This window comes from Acanthopagrus latus, chromosome 18, assembly GCF_904848185.1.
Source record: "Acanthopagrus latus isolate v.2019 chromosome 18, fAcaLat1.1, whole genome shotgun sequence".
Lineage (NCBI taxonomy): Eukaryota > Metazoa > Chordata > Actinopteri > Spariformes > Sparidae > Acanthopagrus > Acanthopagrus latus.
In genome coordinates this window covers 18,939,003-18,957,739 of record NC_051056.1, presented here as the reverse complement: position 1 = coordinate 18,957,739, position 18,737 = coordinate 18,939,003, and the positions used below count along the sequence as shown (strand labels likewise).

The window sequence follows — 18,737 nt, the reverse complement described above, 5'->3', positions numbered from 1 at the left end:
GAAAGAAAGAGATGAAGTGAACTATATTGTCCGGCGTCTACAAAACTCTCGAAGCCCGATGACGTTAACAGGTGAGCTGACGAACAATTAAGTTACACCGGTGGCTGTCAGCGTATGACATGGTAATACCTGGGAGGCAGCAGCGCTCTGCCGAGGAGGCGGGGCCGGCCGCCTCTCCAGGAAACACCTCTTAAATGAGAAGTGGGAGTGTGCAGCGGCTCTGTCTGGATTTAACACGGCGGAGGCAGAAGCATCACTCCAACCAGGAAAGTCGTTCTGTCACAGAAAGGTGTCCCAACAGCGACAACAACTTGAACCATGTGTGGTGAGTTCGGCTCTTTATCGACTACGTGTCTCTCTTTTTTAAATTCTCTTAAAGTTGTTGGAAGGGGGGGGCGCGTGTTACGCACGGTGCCGCCTGTCACGCGCGTAACCCTAAACGACGCAGCCAGGGACTCTTGTCGTATCACGGCTGGGCTCAGCCGGTCGTTCCCGATCTCAGTGGTGGTTTTAGCGGTGATGGTTTGTTTTTGATTCAGGGCTGAAACGGTTAAACACGCGCGGCCGATCTCGGGTCTGTATGGATGCGCGGAGAGCTTTAAACTGCTACGTGTCAGTGCGCTCAGTCGCCAGAGTCCCGCCAGTTAGCTGTCAAGAGGGAGAAAAAGAAAAAAAAACAAAAAAACCTCTTGATGCTGCTTGATGTCGCGCCGTCACGAAGTGGGCCACAGCCGCCCAGCTGAAGGGGAACTTCCACAAGTAAAACAAACAAACAATAAAACATATTCGCCTTTTGACGGCCTCGCGCGCCCCGATGGGGAGCAGAGACGTTTACGGCCGGGAGTCAGTCTGTAACAGCACTTCGGCCTCTTGCTCGTGTCTGCGAGGAAGAGGCCAAGGCTGGTGGGGGGAGTGTGCGGCCGCCTGCCTGCCTGCCTACCTGGATGATCCAACAGTGCGCGCAATGTGCGTCCGTCAATGGCCAGCTGTGTGCCTGCGGGAGCAAGAGAGCTGCCCGGAACATTCCGACACACACACACACACACACTCATTGGCAGGTTTATAAAGACAACATATCCAACAGCCTCACACTGTACACAGTTAATTTCAATGTAGTTTTCGGCTGGAGGAGTCCACTCAGTCGACTAATCGGTGGAGAGAAAATCGATTGCCGGTTGTTCAGATAACTGGTTGATCCTGGTTGACTCAAGATGTTTACAGGCTGGGACTAATTAGTAGCTGGTATGCAGTTTGGACACTTGAGCAACTGGATTGGAACACCGCCCCTGTGCAAAGCAAAAGTGTCCAACGTTTTCTTACTTCAGCCTCTCAAATGTGAGAATTTGCTGCTCTCTTGCTCATCCCTGATGGCAAACGATGAGACTTTGGCTTTTAGACTGTTGGTTGGATGAGAAAAAGCCATTTGAAGGCGTTAGTTTGGGCTCTGGGAAACTTGTGATGAAGGACGAATCAGCGTTATCGTCAAAAATGATCATCAGATTACAGATAAGAGAGAATTGTCAGCTGCGATGCCATGTCTGGTGTTTCGTCTGGCCGGTTTGTGAGCTGTCATTCTTCTTCCACATAAGCGCCTGTAAGTGATGGGTAAAGATTACGGATGATAAAAATAACACAGTCCCTCTTTGATCCTCCGCAATCATCTATCAGAACCAAAACCTCTGTTTCGGTCTCATCTAACGACTGCTGGCCACAGTTTGTTCCAGTAGCCTTCATCTAAATTACATATTTATCTCATACACAAACATGTGATAATGCTGCCACTGTGCCCTCTGCAGTCGCGTAAACTCTGCGGACAAGGTTTGAGCATCTCAGAGGACTCAAGTTCTGTTTCTCTTTCTCCCTGTCTAAAAGGGATCTTTGCCTACCTGAATTACCGAGTGCCTCGCACCAGAAAGGAGATATTTGAGACACTGGTGAAGGGGCTGCAGAGGCTGGAGTACAGAGGGTACGATTCAGCAGGTAAGACACTTGGCTTCACAGCTCTGCCACGCATACACACTCACACACACACACACACTCACACGCGTACACACACACACACGCACACACACACACACACACACACACACCGTGCACAAAAGCTCATAGTGCTCCTTGGCAGCACCTGTGCGTCATGTCCTCCAAAAGTGAGACGTTTGGCTGCATTCAGAGCGTTACTTATCGGTTCAAATCTGCCTGCTTATGGACATTTATAAGTGTGAAAAATGACAAACTGGTAGTCCAGCTGCGTCACACAGTGTGCCGGGTGTCACACGGACACACCTTAGAAAACAAAGTGGAGTCAGCTCGTAGGTGCATTCCTCGTAGGAGACACAATGATAGCTGAAAAAACTCCAGCGACCTCTCGCACAGATCAACATCCGGCCACATGGACATGCAATAATGCTCACACACACACTTTGTGTTTGTTCATCCTATTTGAGCAAGATGAAATCACACAACTGAGAGCTCCTTTCATGGCTCCTATGCACACACACTGACAAACACACATACACACACCCATGGCAACTCAAACGTAACGTACCAACATATTCAATCCTGGATCACATCAAATAATCCTCCTTAATCTTTTTAGTGCCTTTAAAAAAAAATTAAAAATCTCATTAGAAAAGAATGTATTCCAATCCTGTCCTGCTCATTTGCAGGTATCGCTGTCGATGGCTCCAACAAGACGACCACCGACATGAACGACAACACCATCTGCTTGTTCAAGAAGAAGGGGAAGGTCAAGGCTCTGGATGAGGAGCTCTACAGTGAGTTTATGCACGTTTGATTCATGTTTCTCATGAAAGAACCATTGAGAGATATGTTCTTTTGCATGTCAATTTTAATGAATTGCCTTATTCAGCTGGTTTGTGTTTTTTCAAAATCATAATCCTTTATTTGTTTGAAGCCATTCTCAAGAAATCAATGGCTGCCCCCTCTGTGAACATCTTCTGCTGCATTTTTCAGTCTTTATAAATTCCCCGCATGCTCACGCTAGCACGGGGACCAAAGTTGTGCTTTCATGTTTTCACGCCAGCAACTTGCATATTAATTCATGTATGAAGCAACTATGAGCCAGCATTCCTTTGATGAGCTCTGAAGTGAGAACGTATCATGAATACTAATAAGTGAGTCGATCACTCGTGCATGTCGGGCAGCATCCCACATAAATCCGTGCTTTAAATCATCATGGGTCCTGCGTTCCTTCATTATATGATTTGTTTCATGCGTCCAGAGAAAGACTCGCTGGACCTGGACGAGGAGCTGTGCACACACTTTGGCATCGCTCACACTCGCTGGGCGACACACGGAGAGCCGAGTGCCGTCAACAGCCACCCTCACCGCTCCGACAAGGATAACGGTAACATGCACAACTGTACTTTCATGCTCACATACAGTACATAGGTAAACAGAGTATATAGAGCAGTTAGTTCTGTTGGCTGTTCCTGGATTTCAGTGAAACTAAGTTGCTTCATTTGGTCATCAGGGGGGAAAAAAAGGAAAAGTCACATTAATAGAACAAAGATCTGTCAGTCATTTGGAACAAAAGAAGCCTTTGAGATGTTTGTCTTTGCCCGGTGTTTCTCTGCAGCTCAAACTATTCCGTCGTTAATGATTGACAGGGTTTTCCCGTACACAGCTGTGCTGTAAAGATCATCTAGATGCACATCAATAGAAGGAAGGAATGAATTGCCGACTATTTTGATTAAAAAAAAAAAAAAAAGTATGACAGCAAATGAAGAGGTTTGGACTGTTGGTCAGACAAAAAACAAAAAAAAAAAAGCAATTTAAAGATGTCACTTGGAACAAAAGAAACATTCACAAAGTCTGGAAATTTTCCAGACTGAACGATTGACAATGGAAATAATCAGCACATTAATTCATAATTATTCAATATATTCAAAACCTTTAGACGAAGCCCTACTCTGACCTTTTTCTGTGACTCGTACGTGGCAATTACATCTCAAAATAAGCGGTTAGGATGATAAAATATAGGTTACATTAAAACTCCCTCACACACCTCTGCTCTAACTGCGTTGACCTTTTCGCATCTTTGTTATTAGCGCACCATGTTCACAGGTGTGTCAGTAATGTACCTTGGCTTCAGACCAAGATATGTATGCTCATAAAAGTCCATAGTGTGACAGTCCATATCACAGAAAAGTCTTGCTGAACCTAACTTATATGTGTATTATATCAGTTTATTAGTATAATATGTTTGGCCTAATATCACTTGGTTATCACTGATGATAACTTATCACCTGGTTCGTCTGTAGACCTGCTTGTATATTTAGCTGCCGTCACCTATCCTGCTCCACCAGGTCATTGTGGTGATACTGTATACGTGTCATTTTAGTTACTGCCTTGCCTACAGGCGTAAATGCCTACGTGCCATTGTTGAGAGCAACATTTTTACATAATAAAAAACCTGTTTGTCAGACATCTCGCTGATTTGACATATTGAGGTAGGTGTAGCTCTATTTTAATGGTGTTCAGACCTTAAAACAATGTAAACGAATCCAGATGGGTATAATCAGGAGAGAACAAACAAGTGTTCTTTTAGACCAAGTATTTTACATTCAGCCCGTTTGTCTAATCTGTTCACCCTCGCTGCCCTTTCTCAGAGTTTGTCGTCATCCACAATGGTATCATCACCAACTACAAAGAGCTGAAGGAGTACCTGGTAAGACATCCTCAGGAATTCTCCCTTTACAAATGCATGGAGTTGCACAGTGTTGTTCAGTGCCATTTTTAGACCGGCCCTGCAGGTAAATCTTGTTTTACTCTTGCAGCCAGCAGCAAGACATAGTGTCACTGCCCTGCCACTCTGTGTGTCACAAAGATTAAATATAGCAAAGTGCCTAGTGTACAGGTTCGACAGGTTATATAGTTAAAGTAATGGGGAGTGTGTTACTTGTTTTGCATATTCAGCTGGATTTGTTTTTACACTGCACATATAATTACTGCAAATAGATGACCTATGAAACAACAGCAACGTATTAATGCATTTGCAAGAAGGCTAGAATTTTAAATAAATGAATGTCATTAGATAGATGGATGGAAAACAGATATCATAACTACTTGTAACATGTATGAGGAGGAACCAAAATCATCATGTGTTTTGTTTAGTCAGCCCAGCTGCTCGGGCAAAAGTAATTCCAGAATGGAATAAACAAACAAGGATAAAATATTAAGGGAAGGTGTTGTAGTAGGAGATGAATTCTTATTCATGGAGGGACACTTTCTGTTAAAATGGGACAGCTGTTGTCTAACTTCACTGATGACGTGTCTCTATACTATGTAGCTTGTTGTAAAACATTCAGTGTGAAATTACTTAATCCGCCCCTGTGTCTTGTCAGGTATTTTAAATGAGACTCATCATGCTTGGTAGTCTTTTGAATATGTCTATCTAAAGCGATGTGATGGTTTTCCGCCTCACCTGCCGCACCTGATAAAGCCTTTTAAATACATAATGGGCCTCCTCCGTGCGTATTAATGTGAACTGTATCTCGTGCCTTCCTCAGAAAACCAAGGGATATGAGTTTGAGTCAGAGACGGACACAGAGGTGATCCCCAAGCTGATCAAATATGTTTATGACAACCGAGAGAGTGACACCGTCTCCTTCTCCACCCTGGTGGAGAGGGTCATTCAGCAACTGGTGAGTATCTCCGACACAGCGAAGCACGACTTACAACACCGACTGCTGCCGCCACAGAAACACACCAACCCTTTTAACAGCAGCCCAGGAAGTGTTAGCATACTTATCTTTGTTTTCTTGGCCTGGCATCATTCATTTTTACGATTTCTAAGGGTAATTATCAATGGGTGAAGACCAGAGTACCTCTGGACACATACCAACAATCCCTGCTGGGATGGACCTACAACCAATCAGTGCAGTGAAACAAGTGACACATGACTCCGATGATCCTCTGTCAGACATCACATCAAACTTGCCCCACTTTAGATAAACGGTTGTGATGGACCCAAAACAAGCAAAACAAAGACGTGAAATGGCTGAGACGGAAAATCTGGCATATCTGCCAGAGCAAATGAAACATGAGTGTGGTCGATTCATCTGCTTCCCGGGCGATTGTTTTGTTGTCATATTACATAATGTGGGTTTTGCTTCTATTTCCTTCTTCTGTCAGTAACCTTTTTTTTTTTTAACCTTTGCTCTCCATTTAGAAATGGAAACTTTTGGAGCCAGCTTCCTGGTGACTATGAAGTGCAGCATCATGTAGCTTAGCATCATAAAATGTGTCATGGACTGGTCATAAACACACGCACTCTCATTTCTTAATTCTGCAGTGGGTGAAACTGCTGAAATTTCCTGTCCATTAAAACCCTGTGCACCATCACAAAAACAGTCTCTATAGCAACCGCATCACAAGTGACATCACCACTCGTAGAAACAGATTTTTTCGGGGTGAGATTAGGCAAGCCTCCCTTTTCCATTGTGCGACTTGTTCGTGCTTCAGAGCTTCACAGATTTGGTTGGAGCGTTTTTTTTTTCTCTCTCTGTCCTCGGAAGAGCACGGGAGGCGAAAGCAGCCATTTTTGATTTGGAGTAATGGGAACCAGGAGTCAGTCAGACCCCACAAACAGCCCCACGACCATGACACCCTCCATTCCCTTCGCCTCGCCTCGCTCTCCTCATGCTCTCCCCTCCCTCCTTCAACACCACGCACAAACACACTCGTAGCCAACTAACCACCACGGGCAGCATTGCAGTCAGTGCTTTCGAAACACAGCTGATGTTATACAACAGAGGTCTTATTTCTCTTAAGCCCGCCCCCCCCCCCCCAAACACTGACCAGCACCCCCACCACAGCGACCAAAACCCCACAGGAGCCAGAAGAAATGTTTGTTTGTGTTCGGAAAGTGTTTCTCTTAAAGGTTACATGCTTTCCAGGAACGCGGGACTGACTTAACCTTTACATTTTTTGCCTTCTATATTTTGAACAGTTTCTAGAGAAGGGTTCCTGCTTCAAACTTCGGTGTCTTTCATCAAGCTAATGTAAACTCAGCGTTTCCTCTGCTTCTTTCGTCCTCAGGAGGGGGCCTTCGCTCTGGTGTTTAAAAGCCGTCACTTCGCTGGAGAGGCTGTGGCCACCAGGTTAGTGTGCAGAAACACACAAACACGCGCACACACACACACACTCACACACATGCACACACACACACACAGATCTGACATTTCACTTCACATTCACAGTCGGGTATATTTGCAGTGAGCCAGACTCATTGGAGTTGAGTCATCCTTACTGTTACCACTGCGAAGCAATCACTAATATGATTCGGGGAGACTCCTTTGATTTGGTCATCGGGGCTTATCTGCTACCATCCATTACATGTGACATGTTGTGACTCTGGAACGGGCTTTTCCTATGATAAAGGGTGATTGGGCTGTTTTTTCGAGTGCATGTAATTCCCTGCATGCGTCAGGCCCGTCTGCGTCTTCGGACCCATGCAGAGAGGGGAGCAGAGCGGAGGTTGAATTCAGGTTCCCCCTCTCCCTCCGGGGCCTCTGGCCTCTGGGCTGCTGGCCCTACGCCGCCTTCCCTGTGACTCATTAACGGGGAGACTAGAGAGTTTCCTGTTTCGTCTCCGGGAAAAAGGCCCCTGCCAGAAAGACTCTTGGTTAATCACTTCTCATCATTTTATTTGACTCTGTATACCTTCCCTGGTTCAGTGAGCCGCTGGGAGCAGGTGAGAGGGAGACTGCTGGCACACAGGACTTGGAGAGGGAAAAAAAGTGGGAGGGCAGAAGGGCAATGAAATGAAGAGAGATAAGAGGGCATTTACCTGTGGTTTCCTGGCAGTGCCAGTGTCAGCACACACACTGCTGAAGATACCAAACTTTGTCATGTCACTTGTCCATTGGTTGCCTCTAGTTTCCGTATACTCTGCATTGCAAACCTTTGGCTAGACTCAATTCAGTATTGTGGTTGAATAGTTAGAATTGTCTCACAGGGAGGCTCAGAGAAAGAGGATGGATCTACTTCCCGACTCTGACTTTTTGCTCAGCTTTTCTTTCTTAAACTTCTGCCCAATCTATTGTTCTTCCATTCCCTTTCTTTCCATCTTCCATTTCTTTGCGTCCCCTCCCTCCCTCAGGGTAAATATTGTACTGGATAGCGACCACATGTTTCTGTTTGCAAGCCTCCCTTTTTTCAAGCCCCACACCCCTTAAAACAACCAGCGGTCTTACGTCAGCGAAGCCGAGCCCCACAGAGAGGCTGAGCAGAGAGAAAAGAGCGATCCAGACAGAGAAAGAAGGAGAGGCCCCTCTCGGATGCAGTTTCCCAACAATTGCTGTCATAATAACTCAATAACATGAAGAGGTTTTACTTGCATGTTGTGTCACAAGATGAGTATGTGAAGGTTTTATGTACCTTGAGGTTACCGGTTTCCTCATGCCCTCCTCCTTCACCTGTCAGATCTACATGTGGGTGCACCTTCTCTCCCTCCACAGCCAATAGGAGAAGCCCACATGGAACCAGCAGCCAATGAGAGGAGGCAGTGAGGGATGTGGACGAATGGAGGATCAGTCTGCCGAATGGTTGAAGATTAGGGCAGTTTAGAGGAGATTTGGACTAATTGGTTTGATGTCTGAGCCCCTGTGTCTGCACAGAGACAAACTCAATCTCAGGATTGTGTGCAAAATGATGCAAAACTAATGTTAGAAAGATTTTATTTGAGGAAAAATTAATGGATGGAGGAAAAGAGAGGGTGTGCCAGGAAACTTGGAATAATACAGCCGGACTGGATGTGTGCTTCAGCATTCATACACACTTGTAGGAGTGTGTGTATCTGACATTGTTGTGTGTCTGCAAATCCTAATCCTCTCCTGTCTCACACCTCACTTTCTCTCCCTCTCCTCTCCTCTCCTCTCTCCTCTTTGTCTCTTCCTCCCTCCATTCTCGACCCGGCAGGAGAGGAAGTCCGCTGCTCATTGGTGTGCGAAGCGAGCATGAGCAGTTGACCGAAAACATCCCCATCCAGTACAACAGTGGTGAGCTCTGTTCTACTCTCTCTATCTCTGCCGTTACCCGCTTACACCGCACCCTAAATCTCTGCGTCAAAGCACACTCGCACACGGACATACTGTAGGGAACACACATACACATAGATTTATACATAAGAGATCATGTTCATCGTCTAACAGTTAAAGTAAGCTAGACTTGTTCCTGCTGCCGATCGCCCAATCAGCGTCAGCGTGTGTCTCTGAGCTGCATGCTGACACTCCAACAATCACGTTTTTAGTGACTTTCCAAATTGAGGGATTTTGGCTTCTGACGCCTTCTGAATCGCAACAACAGCATGGAAGTATGGAAATTAAATGAAGAAACTACTTATGGACTCCTGACTGACCATGCTAAGAGGAAGTTATGAAATACTGCAGGGCACAGCTCAGTTTCTGCACTGTGCAAGAGCATTATTGCTGTGTGGAAACATGCTCCAAAAGTATTTTAAAACACATCTGAAAAAGGATCAAGCGGGTCGACAATCCATTTGTCCATCTCTCAACAACTCCTGACTTGTCCAACCTGTTTATGGCTCTTGGCCCCATCGCCCAATCTCACCTACTGGTGTCGTTACTCTTGAAAATGTGTTGTGAATATATTGAACAAATCACAGTGTACATTTACCTTAACTTCATAATGTAGCTTACATCTAATTACATTTTTCATTACGTGGTTTTAAATGTTATACATGTGATTAATTGATTTGTTCAAATAAAGAATGCTATCACTAGGTGCAATATGTAAGAATGGCCAACTGTCAAATTCATACTCCCAACAAACAGGGCACACCACCAGAGCAACGGCTAACTGCTGCTACATTTAGCTGCCCTTAGCTAGTTAGCCCAGTTAGCTGTGCAGCTAATAGTTTGGACTGGGAGCTTTGGGACCAGTGAAGTGTTTGGGTTTACACAGCTAGCACATGAGCTTAGCTTTGGACTGGATTGGGCTAGCTGGTTAGCATGCTGACTTCAAAGGATATCGCAACACAACATATAGACAGGACAACATCAAAACTGCTATTGATTCACATGCTGGTGATTATTTTACATCATTTTTGAACGTTTTTCAACTGAAGTTCTTACATACAGTATGGCCCCTTTAATTTGTGACAGAACAAAAAATTAAATGACCAACATGTTGATGAGCAACGAGCAAGTGAGCAACTCAGCACATGACATGAGCCCAGCAGAAACATCAGACAGGTCCCACCACCACGCTACAGTCTATATATCTTAAAATATCATGGTTACGGCTGATTACGATTACAAGTCTGGTGATTTCACATTTCTTTGCAATGCAGATCAACTGCAGAGTTACTGTGGTTGGTAGTGTGACTTACTTCACAGCCTATACTTTTATTTCAGGAATAGACTCCAGGGGTCAAAACTCAAGCAACATTGGCCATTTACAGTAAAAATGCAACTTGACTGTTAGATCATGGCATTTTGGCTTGTGGCCTTTATCAGGGTCATCCTTTAAACACATGACAAACATTTAAATATGGTGGGTATGAAGCAAAAACATCATCAATATAAAGCCAAATATGAGATCATTGGGGTTTAAACCTGTCCAGCTCTGATTGAAACACACATATATACAATACATATACATATACATATACATAGATAGATTAACTTAGCCTGTTTAAATGTATTTTTTCATTTAAACTGCTGTTTGTATTATGTTTTATGATGCCCCTGATGAAGGCCACAACCTCAAACAGATTGAGGTCGTGACTACAAAGGTTGCTCTGACCTCTTCAGGCTTTCTTTTCCTTCTCCACACAGACGTGGGTGGTGTGGTGCCAGAAACCCCCTTACTCTGCTTCTATTCAGTTTCATCAAAACACCAAATAATCCTTAAACAGCCTGGCACTGTAGTTTTGAGCAAACTCAAACAGGAGTAAATATTTTTGAGTTCTATTTAGAGCCACTGAAACTGGTGAGTATTTACAGCAACAGGACTGTGTTTGAGGAGTCAAATCAAAATAAACTACAGTTGGTTTTTTTGTTTGTTTGTTTTTTTTACAATAATTGAGCTCCATGGAAGAGAGGATAGAGATAAATAAGGCTTTTGCTGCACAGGTATATTTGTTAGAGGATAACTTATCATTAATGGGTATAACTAAAGGTGCTATAGGTTAAAGCAGTTTCCGATTAATCTACATGTGCAGAAAGTAGTCTTGCAGAGCAGACGTGCCTCCCATGAAATGAGCCTTTGTCTCTGTTTCCTCTCCTCTTGGAATACAGTGTTATACATCTCCAACTACCGATTTTCTCAGATGTTCTGTAACAAATCCAGTGCTCTTGGCTAACTGTGAAAGTAATACAAGATGTTTTGTGGCTCTGTCATTTATTGTGCAATAGTTCTGTTTAAAAAGTTTCTTAGAAAGCCACTTGTGTTGCCAGGGATTTTTGTCTGTAGTTTAGAGGAAAATGATCCATTGGTTCTCAATCCCATGGTTTCCAGCTTTAAAGACAGAGCCCGAGAGTGTATGAGAGAGTTTGTGGAATCATGTGAGCAACGCCGCTGTGTGTCTTGCTGCTCTTTCTTTGTCCCTACTTTGCATAAGACTGTGTTATCTGTTTACTTAAATTTTATGGTTCTCAATGGCTCAAGTGAGATCAGTCCAGAGTCCAGAGCAGAGTTAGGTGGTTTGGGGCCAGGAGGGAAACAAGCAGGGTGTGTCGTTTAATGGTTTAAAAAAAAACCTTTCAGTCCTCTCTTGCACTCTCCTTTCAAAAGACGTTATACAGTAACTTTGTCTCGATTATTACACATCCTCTTGAAAAGGGTTTTTGATGTTTAAACTATATAAATACTGTAATAAAATGACCAACTCAGAGCTTGTTGATTCTACGGCATGCCAGATTTATTGTTAACTCAAAAGATGATGATCCTCTTTGACCCTCTTTGCCAGCAATACCTGAGCATTTTTTTCTGTCACTGTGGATCTACTGCAGACGTCATCCTTTCAGTTGGCAGTGTGTTGCCACTGTGAAGTAATCTAAAAGATTTCCTTGAAATGGATAAGGTGGATAATGGCAAATAAATTTAGCAAAAGAGGGGAGAAGAGTAGAGAAGAGAAGAATCTAATTGCAAATAACATATAATGATGTTAAAGTGCTCGTGCGCCAGTTATTATTACACACATCGGTGTTTAAATATTCTGTCTTGTGGGTATCGGCGGTTATCAGCTGAACGTTCCACCTCTATGATATCTTACCGTAAAATCAGAATTTCACGACATGAAGACACCCAATTTCCACCGCAGTGACCCGACTGCATTTGGAAGTTAAGACGAAGAATTCAAGCGATGAGCACATCTTGATTGTTTTAGTCATTCAAAGTCACTGTGCGACCTCTGACCCCTGACCTCTGACTTCTGATCCTGTAGCTCACTTCAAGGAGGGAGTCCAGGAGAAGAACAGCCATAACCGGTCGGACTCCTTCAGCGGCATCAACTCTGTGGGGGATGGCAGAGCTGTGGAGTATTACTTTGCCTCCGACGCAAGGTGAGACATAAAATTGACTGTGCGGGACCACATTTTTAGAATTCTTATTCGTCATTATAATGTCACTCTAAAGAATGTGCAAACATTTGCAAACAGTATACGTCCTGTCTGAACTCACAGTGCCATCATCGAGCACACGAACAAGGTGTTGTACATGGAGGATGACGACATCGCCGTGGTGAGGAGCGGGCAGCTCTCCATCCACAGGATGAACCGGCTGGCGGGTGAGGATCCAGTGCGGGCGATCCAGACCCTGCAGATGGAGCTGCAGCAGATCATGAAAGGTCAGATAAAAAAGTCCAAAAGACGGTTGTGTTATCCGGTGGATATGAGGATGATAGGTAACACTTTCTAAAAACCATCATTGATAAATAGCAAATGTATAGTTATTTAAACTTTAGTAAATAATTATTTAACTGTTAACCAACAATGAAATGCTTTATAAACCGTTTACCAAGCAATAGTTGTTTTTACAGTTACAGTCATCTATAAACACACTGATGATTATAAACTTTCATGTTGCTTAATAAATGGTTTTAAAGCATTTAATTGTTTGTCAATAGTGAAATAACGATCAACTAACAGTTAACTGATCATAAATTTACTGTTTATTAATTATGGTTATTAGAGAGTGTCACCATAGTAAAGCTTAGAAAAGCTCTCACAAATCCTACCGAGGTCCTTGAAAACAAACTGTTTGCATTCAGCTACCATATCAACTTTAGTTTGTAGACTTGTACTTGGTCGCCCCCTGCTGGCTGAAAGTGAAAACACAACCCTGCCTCAGCCGTCAGCCTCCTCCAACACAAAACCACAAACTCATCTCCACAATACCTGTTTTTGTAACATTCAGCATGTTCCCACATGTCACGAGGACGAGGAGTACTGACCATTAAATCTGATCTAAATAAATGCTCCTCCTCTTTACAGGCAACTTTGAATCCTTCATGCAGAAGGAGATCTTTGAGCAGCCGGAGTCGGTAGTCAACACCATGAGAGGACGGATTTGCTTCGACACCAACGCAGGTGAGCAGTGATCCCACAACCTGCCCAGCCTTTCGCATATGAAGGATGTGCCGGGCACCTGAACACCTTGAATCAATACTGGCAGAAACCAGGATAGGACACAGGATCTGCAGTTTGTTCGTTTGAATGTGAAGTTTAACTAGAGACTAGAACTTTTATTTGCACATCACTTAAGCTCATATGTCACCCATATCTCTCAGCACCAAACAGAGTAAACACCACTCCTAATATACAGTCATGTGCATGTGAATGTAGAATGATTTCAAACACATGGACTTAATCAATGGTACTTGATGTATTTCCGTAATATGCACAATGCACAGTATATGGAAGATAACTTGGCACCTCTGCAGTAGCTATTAAAGAAGACCTGAAACATGAAGTGGATCGACTCTTTTAACTAATGTAACAATCTTCTGTTTTCCTCAGTGGTTCTCGGTGGACTGAAAGAACACCTGAAGGAAATCAAACGCTGCAAGAGACTGATCATGATTGGCTGTGGGACAAGCTTCCACGCTGCAGTGGCTGTGAGTGCAGCAATCAATAACAGGGATTAGCACGATGACGAACGTTTCCTTAGAAAGATACAGTTACAGTAATTGTTAGGCTAAACCGCTGCTTTTGTTTCCCTCATTTTCAGACCAGACAGATCCTCGAGGAGCTGACCGAGCTGCCTGTCATGGTGGAGCTGGCAAGCGACTTCCTTGACCGCAACACGCCTGTTTTCAGAGACGACGTTTGCTTCTTCATCAGCCAGTCAGGTAAGGACACCACGAAAAAAAAAATGGAGACATAGAGGTCATTTTTTTGTTCCAAAGACAACTCTGACGAAACTGGCCTCAAACCCTAACCCTAACTTCACACACACTGTCAGGTACTGTGTGAAATCTGTTTACAGTATCACCTGTCTATTTATTTTTTTCTGGTGACACTTCATTTTACAGGTCTGCGTGTGTGTGTTCTACTTGGAGGTTGATATGTCATGATCAACAGAAGTCAAACAGAAACCAACCACTTACCATGAAATAGCCAGACCCGTATGATGAAGTGTCACCTTTTTTCCCCTCCTGCATTGTCTGTAATTCTGCATTGTAAGAATTTCTTTTCATTCCCTCTACTTCCTCAGGAGAGACGGCCGACACCTTGATGGCATTACGCTACTGCAAGAGCCACAACGCTCTCACAGTCGGCATCACCAACACCGTGGGCAGCTCCATTTGTAGAGAGACAGACTGCGGAGTCCACGTCAACGCTGGGCCTGAGATAGGAGTGGCGAGCACCAAGGTAAACTTTATACCGTGCATCCTGTAGGTTTTTAACATCTTTTTAGAGTCTGGCAACATCAGTATTCAAAATCGACTTAAATATAAAGTATCCAGCAGCATTATCAACACCTTGCACTCAGTTTCAAGAAAACATTGATGTCTTTAAAAGCTGTACGGTGATTTGTTAGATACACTGTTCAGCACAGCTTAGACTTACATAAGTGTCCCTTTATGTGTGTGATCCAGGCCTACACCAGCCAGTTTGTGGCTCTCATCATGTTTGCCCTGATGCTGAGCGAGGACAGGCTTTCCCTAAAGCCGAGAAGACTAGAGATCATCAACAGCCTCAGGGTGCTCCCAGGTCGGTCCGACAAAGACCAGAAAATCACAATCACAGTCCGTCTCGACAGACCAGATTCTCACCCACTGACAAATAAAGCGGACAAGTTCACATTCTCACTGTTACTTACCTTCTTCTCACTATCGCTCATTGTTCTTCTCCCTCAGAGCTCATCAAGAAGGTGTTGACCCTGGATGACAAGATCAAGGACATCGCCAACGAGCTGTATCAGCAAAGGTCTCTTCTGGTCATGGGCCGAGGTTTCCACTATGCCACCTGCTTAGAGGGGGCTCTGGTGAGTTGAGAATGGCACAATACGTCTGTCAAAACGTTCTTCTCTGAGAATAACATTAAAAAAATGAGCGCAAAGAGGAAACATCTGATGAGATGACAGAGTTGGAATGTTTGTTGAACTTTTGTTACCCAGGATGATTTACCGAGGTTTGTATTGTATTGTATTGGTTAATGCAGAAAATCAAGGAGATCACTTACATGCACTCAGAAGGCATCTTGGCCGGCGAGCTGAAGCACGGTCCTCTGGCACTTATAGACAAAGACATGCCAGTCATCATGATCATCATGAGGGACGCCTGCTACACCAAGTGTCAGAATGCTCTGCAGCAAGTCACTGCCAGATCGGTAGGTCCTGAAAATACATATTCATATACACGTGGTAGAACTAAAACACGTGGGAGTCATTATAGTTGTAGCATTATGACTGTTGTGTTGACAAATCCGACGAAGACTCAAGTCAAAGACAATCACCTATATATTTAGATTTTTATTCAAGTTAGGTTTGTAAGTACACAATATAATTTCAGTCAGTTTTTGTTTGTTTGATAAGTCCAGTTTTCTATTTTTCGGTTTAGGCACACTAAGTTTTAGTTTAGTTATAATTAACTATAATACATTCAAAACCCACACCTGGACACGTGCAGTTTTCACAAAATATTACAAGAAGACTTGACTAAGTAATGTCAATGTCACTCTCTCCATCAGGGTCGGCCTATCATCCTCTGTTGCCAGGACGACCCTGAGATGACTAAGAATGCCTACCAGACCATCGAGCTGCCGCAAACTGTCGACTGTCTGCAGGGCATCCTCACTGTCATCCCCCTGCAGCTCCTGTCCTTCCACTTGGCCGTCCTGCGAGGATTTGACGTAAGTAGTCGACACAGTTTTAACTGATTTTTGCTCTAGCACAGTCCAGTGTGTAGGATTTAAAAATGGGGAGACCTAATAAACAATGCATTATTGTTTAATATCAGGATGAAATTCTCATATTTAGATACTGTGGCTCACATCTAAATGCAGGAGTAGTTGCAATTGATTGAGAATGCAACATCTGCCTCACTGTCATGGACACGAGTTTAATTATTTATCATCTGATTTTGAAAAGGTCAACAAATATTGCCTTATCGATATCACAATTATGCAGTGAAAATTAGAAAAGTAATAAAGGTGTCGATACCAAAAACTTATTAGGAATATACCATTTAAATGCACACGTTATAAAACAGCTATTGCTCGTGTAATTTGCGATGCACTTGATTTAATTTGCATAGGGTTTTGATCCTGTTGCGTCAGTTTTAATGCCATGCTACTCTGCTGGGCAGTACAACCTGAAATGCTTAGTGAAAGTGTTTGTAATTTTTATGATAATAATAATGAATATGAAAGTATAATTTCGACATTTCAGTGGAATTTGATTTACATGCAGCACAGAGTCTATTTTCTGCCTGCTGTTAATTCATTATTTATACACTGTACCCTGGTTGTGGAGACCAGCTAACCAGGCGGCACTTTAATATCTGTATGTGTGTGGGCAGTATGTTTTTCAACTTGAAATGTTTTAGGGGCTAGGTTTCTCATACTCTTAATCGTAAATGCGTAAAGTACATCTCTCCCAGTTATACTTCATATACAACATGTGAAAAAAAGTGTACAGTCCTGATCGCAGGTCATTTATCTAAAAAACCTGCTTTTTCTGTCTTTGCAGGTTGACTTTCCCAGAAACTTGGCCAAGTCTGTGACTGTGGAATAATTCTGTTTCACAAAGCACAGGAGAGAAGAAAGGAGGCTCATAGATAAACAGTGCAATTGTGCAAATGAACGTTCTGTGTGTGTGTGTGTGTGTGTGTGTGTGTGTGGGGGGGGGGGGGGGCAGGGGGGGTTAAAGTAGGGGCCGTGTATGTGTGTGTGTGTGTACAGAGGGCGTGAGTGAGAGTAAGTGAAAAATGAAAGGAGGGAGGTATAGGGTACGATGACTTTTTAAAGAAAAAAAGAGAAATGTGAAGTCCGACCAATACACTGCTGAGGAAGTGCCAGTGCCATTGAGGCCTAGTGGAATTACCTATGAAAACAACACTCACACATTCAAAGCAAGACGCCATGCCTTTGTCTTATCTCAAGTTGAGCCAAAAACACATGCAGTGGGCTTGAGAAGCATTATTATGATGTCTTGAAGTGTTTACAGTTGTGCAATATGGAGACCAAATGTGCATTATGAATGTACACAATAATGAGTGTGAGATGATTCATTCTCTTTTTGTTGATTAATTTCTTATGTCTGTTGGGGCGTAGTTAACTCTCTTTGCCTCTTGGGAAATGTAGGAGTTTCAGCCTCTTCCGGAGTGTTCTCCGAATTATTTTTATGTGTAGTTGCACATTCATGCCGTCACAGTTAACCCAAAACTTCCATTATTCCATTATCAGCAACAGCAACCAGAAGGAACGTTTTAAAGTTTTACTTGATTCTTTTGAAATGTTTCTGCTCCATTTTATTGTTATTTTTAATTTAAAACATATTGTATGTGTATTCAGTTTAATGCAATGGCAGTCTACAACATCAGCTCATGGTGCCACATTTTTTTTCCAGATTATCTTTATACATATTGTTGTCATAGGGTGGAGCATTTAAGTAGACAAACATAAGAATTATTTAAAGAGCACTCATGCAACAAAAAAAAGAAAAAAAATGTACGCTGACTTTCAGTAATATTTTTGTTTTTTGCGGCCGTTTGTATGGGTTTACGAAAGTGATAATATTCTGTATTTATCTGATTTTTATTTTATAGGGTTTAAGAGAGGGTTTGATTTATATGTTTAACTATGATTGTATTTTAAACTGGATGTTTTATAGACTCAAACAGGCACTATCAATCAATAAATAAATAAAGTATTATATTCTTTATAGTGTGCAGTTGCTTATTTCTTCTCACTTGTTACTATTTTGTTGTAGTTAAATCAGATTTTGGTGCCATATAACTAAGCATTGGATACTGTACACTACTTGATGTTACACAACATACTATATTACAATATGTGGTACAAGACTACATGGAGTACACATATATTGTGCGTATATATATATATATATATATATATATATATATATATATATATATATATATATATATATATATATTAGATATATATATGTTTAGATGTTAATATAGGCTATCACATAATATGATGGAGGCTATAATTTGTTCTTTTGATACTTGATGTAGGCAATTTTGAATTTATAAATCAAAATGATTAGATTAAAACACT

At 42.7% G+C, this 18,737-nt stretch overlaps 1 protein-coding gene across 1 annotated transcript; it reads left to right on the top strand.

Annotated features, from left to right (window-relative positions):
- Positions 1-211: 211 nt before the first annotated feature.
- Positions 212-18,380, top strand: gfpt2 (glutamine-fructose-6-phosphate transaminase 2). The gene is made up of 19 exons (XM_037077569.1): positions 212-325; positions 1,873-1,980; positions 2,667-2,774; positions 3,242-3,367; positions 4,632-4,690; positions 5,532-5,666; positions 7,063-7,124; positions 8,944-9,023; positions 12,434-12,551; positions 12,672-12,835; positions 13,482-13,577; positions 14,007-14,104; positions 14,218-14,338; positions 14,704-14,861; positions 15,089-15,203; positions 15,350-15,477; positions 15,654-15,821; positions 16,182-16,343; positions 17,182-18,380. Exons 1-19 carry the CDS (start codon positions 319-321, stop codon positions 17,224-17,226), a joined length of 2,058 nt encoding a protein of 685 aa, XP_036933464.1. The 5' UTR covers positions 212-318; the 3' UTR covers positions 17,227-18,380.
- Positions 18,381-18,737: the final 357 nt, after the last annotated feature.

Coding starts and splice junctions, on each gene's coding strand:
- gfpt2 (XM_037077569.1), top strand. Junction 9,024..12,433: donor CCCCATCCAGTACAACAGTG/GTGAGCTCTGTT, acceptor CTGATCCTGTAG/CTCACTTCAAGGAGGGAGTC. Junction 13,578..14,006: donor TTGCTTCGACACCAACGCAG/GTGAGCAGTGAT, acceptor TGTTTTCCTCAG/TGGTTCTCGGTGGACTGAAA.